This window comes from Myotis nattereri, assembly GCF_964212035.1.
Source record: "Myotis nattereri genome assembly, chromosome: 11".
NCBI lineage: Eukaryota > Metazoa > Chordata > Mammalia > Chiroptera > Vespertilionidae > Myotis > Myotis nattereri.
Window position 1 is genome coordinate 59,333,115 of NC_138086.1, and position 5,405 is coordinate 59,338,519.

At 43.6% G+C, this 5,405-nt stretch overlaps 1 protein-coding gene across 1 annotated transcript; it reads left to right on the top strand.

The window, feature by feature from the left end:
- The first annotated feature begins 514 nt into the window (after window positions 1-514).
- On the top strand, window positions 515-5,168 carry IL6 (interleukin 6). The gene is made up of 5 exons (XM_081102796.1): window positions 515-616; window positions 785-975; window positions 2,069-2,182; window positions 3,168-3,305; window positions 4,580-5,168. The coding sequence occupies exons 1-5, from the start codon at window positions 598-600 to the stop codon at window positions 4,742-4,744; spliced, it is 627 nt and encodes a 208-aa protein (XP_080958922.1). The 5' UTR covers window positions 515-597; the 3' UTR covers window positions 4,745-5,168.
- Window positions 5,169-5,405: the final 237 nt, after the last annotated feature.

Sequence of the window (5,405 nt, forward strand, 5' to 3'; positions counted from 1 at the left end):
TGGCAAGGGCCAGCAAAGAAAAGTACTGCCGATGGCTCAGAGTGTAACCCCAGGCTGGTGGGCTGTGGTGGGCTGAGGAAACTCAGAACCTCTTGGTTTTTACAAATGTGAAAAAAACTGGAAAACTAAATCTCAGCCTGTTAATCTGGTAATTAAAGTTTTTTTAAAGGCATAGTCAGCCTTAGCTTCTTCAACCCTCTAAAACTTTGTGGATGACTTTAGCTTTACTTTCCTCAACACATGCCAAAGTGCTGAGTCACTAAAAAAAAAAAAAAAAAAAAAGTAGAGGAAGAGTGATCTTGCTTCTAGGGCTCCTTGGTAATGACCTAAGCGGCGCATTTCCCTGGTTTTCATTCCTGTGATGATGCTAAAGGACGTCACATTGCACAATCTTAATAAGGTTTCCAATCAGCCCCACCCACCCTGGCCCCACCCCCATCCTCTAAAAAAGATTTATCAAATGTGGGATTTTCCCATGAGTCTCAATATTAGAATTTCAACCCTCAATAAATATGAGGCTGAGGATGTCTGAGGCTCATTCTGTCCTCGAGCCCACCAGGAAGAAAAGAGAGCTCCATCTCCCTCTATGAACCAGCTATGAACTCCCTCTCCACAAGTAAGTGAAGGAAATCCCTAGCCTGGGAACCGCCCGGAGGCCGGAGGCTGTGCCTGGGTGAGAGAGAGGGTGTGCGCTCTGAGGGCTGGCGGGCAGCCAGCAGCCAGAGGCACAGCTTCCCCAGCTGTGCAGGCTGCTCACTGCTGCTCTCCCTTCCCTCCGGCACAGACACCTTCAGTCCAGTGGCCTTCTCCCTGGGGCTGCTCCTGGTGATGACTACTGCTTTCCCTACCCCGGTTCCCCGGGGAGAAGATTCTAAAGATGATACCACCTCAAATAGACCACCACTCACCTCTTCAGAACAAATTGAAAACCTCATTAAGTCCATCCTCCTCGAAATCTCTGACGTGAAAAATAAGGTGGGTAAGCTCAATGGAGGGTGATGGAAGGCTTGTGTGGGCATGCCTCTCCTTGCCCCTGGATGGGGACAGGGTTCCTGCATTGGGAGGTCTTTGATGGGTTCTTCTGGGGGAGTTTAGATTTGACGTCAAAGAAGCAGACTGTCTTATGTATTTCTCCTCTGCTGCTGGTCTCAGGGACTCCCGTCCCCTCCTGGAAAATACAGAATGGGGCTGGAATCCATGTGCCCTGACCCATTCCCCACTCCATACTTGACATGAGCTGAGGGTCACTGTTTCTTAGGACTCCCTTTCCCTAACCAAAAAATAAGGTCTGTTGATCTTTTTTTGTGTCTCTTGGACTTTGGGAGGATTAGAAAAGTGGCACCTGAAATGAATGTTCAGCTTTTCAGGATAGTCACAGTACTTTTAAGTTATATAAGCGTGATAGTTAGGAATTCCTCAATGTCATTCCAGCTTATATACTGCAAACTCGATAGCCCACCAAAGTGGCAAAATCATAGGAAGATTAAAGCAGCTCCTAAACTTTAAATGCAATGTAGTTTGACTGTTTTGTAGAAAGAAAAGAACACAGCAAAGGGGATTTGGGCACCCCAAATCTCCTCTGGCTCTGCTGAACCAGCTTTGTGATCTTGGGCAAATTTCCTACCACCTCTGAGCTCCACCTGTAAAACTGTGGCATAGGACTAGATGATCTCACAGGTTCTTTCAGCTGGAACATTCTATGGCTCAAATGATATTCACTCAATTATTATCGAAATGTATTAAGTATGTAGTATGTGCCAGGTACTTTTTATAACTATTATGTCTCATCCTCACAATAAACTTATGCGGAGGTGCTTCATTATCCCCAATTTGGAGAGAGGGACACTGATACTCAGGACAGTGAGACAAGCCTGAAGTCACAAGTGAGCCTGGAATTGAACCCAAGAGTGCCCATCCTCCACTAGATCTTGCTTGTCTGGATGCTAATGGATTCTGACTTCATTTTTCTTACGAGAACTTCCTGGCCATGGTGGAACATGACTAGGCCCTCTAGTGGTGTTTGTGTTAGAGGCACTTACATGATAACAGTTTTGGTATTTCTTCCCAGATGTGTGACAACCATGAATCGTGTAAAAACAGCAAGGAGGTACTGACAGAAAACAACCTGAACCTTCCAAAACTGGCCAGAAAAGATGGATGCTTCCATTCTGGATTCAATCAGGTACCCACACATCATGTTCACTGTTAGCTATTTCCAAGTTCTCCACCTTGCATGCAGGTCTGTGTACACACAGACAAGGCAGGCAACAAAGAAGGCGATAGTTGTAAAGAATATTGTGTAAATTTCATGAGGAGGCCAACAGAAATCTTTGTAAAGGCAACTTATTTTTGAATGGCATGGTCAGAGATAGCCAGCCTCCCTTGGGATTTTCACAATGGTCATGTGTTAGAAACCCCAGCAGGTTTAACTGGTTTATCCTGTATGAGGTGGTAGTTCGGTGACCTTTCTTCTCCTTGGCTGCCCTTAGTGTTGTCCTCCCTGCTGAGGTTATTCTCTACACCTTTCTCCTTCTAGGCAGTGAGATAACCTGTGCTGACTTCTGATTATTCCATAAAAGGTTTTAGCCCAACATTGACAAGGGCAGGAGTGCAGCCAGAGGGAAGAGCATTAAAGGGAGAATAGAGAAGGACCCCCTTGCCACATTCTAGCATCCACTGGGCTTTGAGTAAAATTAAGTGATGTTTCTGATTGTCCAGATACTTAAATTAGGGCAGCTGGTGCTGTCTGATGTCTCAAAGCATGATGCCTAAGAAGTATGGGAAGTTCCCAGGGGTGGGAGTGAGAGGTGGGGATGGAGAGGGAAAAGTTGTTAAATTATAGCAATTTTGTTTTAAACATTTTATTTTATTTTTAAAAAATACATTTTTATTGATTTCAGAGAGGAAGGAAGAGGGAAAGAGAGATAGAAACATCAATGATAAGAGAGAATCATTGACTGGCTGCCTCCTGTGCACTCCACCCTGGGGATCAAGCCTACAACCTGGGCATGTGCCCTAAACCAGGAATCGAACCATGACCTCCTGGTTCATAGGTTGATACTCAACCACTGAGCTACGCTGGCTGAGCAAATTATTGTAATTTTAACTTTTAAAATTCATTGTATCTTCCTGGCAATAACCAATTTTCCCACCATCTTTCCTCTTAGGAGACCTGCTTGATAAGAATCACCACCGGTCTTCTGGAGTTTCAGGTATACCTGGAGTACCTCCAGAACACATTTGAAGGACATGCCCAGGCCATGAAGATAGGAACCAAAGCCCTGGTCAATATCCTGAGGCAAAAGGTGAGTGTCGCCTGTCTCCTCACTCAGTATGGCCAATACAGTCTCAAAGAAAGCAGCCCAGACAATTTGGGAATGTAAAGCCAATTCAGAAGACATGGTTGCATGTAAACGAAAGGATCTGAGAAGTATTTCCTGATAGTTAGAACTGTTTTTATGTGTGTATGTTGTGGGGGGGGGGGGGGAGTTTGATCTCTTCTGCAAAGGATATCAATAACTATATTTAAAACTATGTTAAGTGAGGTAGATTTTGACATCAACTCCTAATAGCTTAAGAAATAAGAAAGAAAAAAAAGTATCTGTAGAGGCAGAAGGAAGCACATACAATCCTGCTCAGTGATCCATAATCACAAAGAACAAAGAGCACAAAAATTACTTTAATATTTTAACTATTGCCAAGTGACATTCTTATCATTATGGTAGCAACTCTTTTTCCAACTTTTTGGAAGAAGAGTTAATACAGAAAATTGGCTAAAGGCTGGAGGAACAGGTACAGGTCTTTGGTACTACCAGCTGGCCATTCAACTGCCACATGATGGAGACTTGATGGCACAGTGTATAGATGAGCCAAACAGAGCTCAATAAAAAGTCCCTGTATGGAGAAGCCTATGGGTGCTAATCCTGTCTTTTGCCTTAAGTGGGAGCATCTCCCACTTTAATGTGCACACAAATTCCCTGGGGGTCTTGTTCCAATGCAGAGCTTGATTCAGCAGGTCTGGGGTGAGACCTGAGACTTGCATCTAACAAGCTCCAGGTGATGCCATTGCTGTAGTGCTCAGGCCACGCCTGGAGGTGCCCCATGTCAGTGGGTCTATGGGAAGGTGTTTCCCAGTCCTCCTACACCACTAGATCAGTGGACTCTCAACAGATGCTGAATAGATGGGTGAGAGAAACTGGAGGGAAATATTAGTGTCAGAGGCCACTCAAGAACCATTGAAATGCCTCTAACTATAGATTCTTCATTTGAATATTAAATTTCAACCACGTGCCAGGCACTGGCTAAGACAACAGAGGACAAGTAAGATACTGTGGCTGCCCTTGGGATGCTTATGATCTAAAGGAGCCAGAGAGGCAAAGGGATGCTTAGAACTCAGTTGCTATGAAAGGGTGGGCTCAGAGGAAAAGCACCTCACCCTATCTAGGCAAGGCAGGGTAGGTGGCCCCAATTAGTCTTCTTCACCCCAAATCTGAACATATCCCCACAGCCCAGAGCATCCCTCCACTGAAAAGAATTTGTTCAATATTTAAACAATTCTTCTTGCTTTCTTTCCCTCCAGATGAAGAACCCCATTGAAGAAACCATCCCTGACCCAACCACAAACACTGGCCTGCTGGAGAAGATGCATGCACAGAAAAATTGGCTGAAGACCACTACGATTCACCTCATCCTGCGAAGCCTCGAAGACTTCCTGCAGTTCACTCAGAGGGCTATCCGGATGTAGCCTGGGCGTCTAAGATGGTTGCAACTCATGGACATTCCTTTCTCTGGTCAGAAAGCTGTCCACTGGGTACATAACTTATGTTGTTCTCTATGAAGAACTAAAAGTATGAGCAATAGGACACTATTTTAATTATTTTTAATTTATTGATATTTAAATATGTGATGTTGAGTTAATTTATACCAGTGATATTTATATTTTTATAAAGTGCCACTTGAAATATTTTGTGTGTTCGTTTTGAAAAAAATAACAGATGGTTGTACAGCCTGAATACCTTCATTTCAGAGTCAGATCATTTCTTGGAATGTGTAGGCTTACCTCAAATAAATTGCTAACTTATACATGTTTTTAAAAGAAATATTTATAATGTATTTATATTATGTTTAAATTGTTTTTATACCAGTAAAAGTCTTTTTAAAAAATCAGCAACCAAGTCTCTATGAGTTTCTGTCACCACCAGCAGCACAAAAAGTGACAATCACCTGGTGAAATATAATTGAGCACCTACTCCTACTGCATGCCAGGCACCATGCTAAATGTGTAGCTCCATAGTATTTAATCCCGCACTTGCACACCCTTTAATGGATGAGGGAGAGTAAGTGATTCTTCTAAGTCACCCAGCTGGATGGTAAGGCATAGGCCCAGATTTGAAATCCAGGTCTAC

Coding starts and splice junctions, on each gene's coding strand:
- IL6 (XM_081102796.1), top strand. Junction 976..2,068: donor TCTCTGACGTGAAAAATAAG/GTGGGTAAGCTC, acceptor ATTTCTTCCCAG/ATGTGTGACAACCATGAATC. Junction 3,306..4,579: donor TCAATATCCTGAGGCAAAAG/GTGAGTGTCGCC, acceptor CTTTCCCTCCAG/ATGAAGAACCCCATTGAAGA.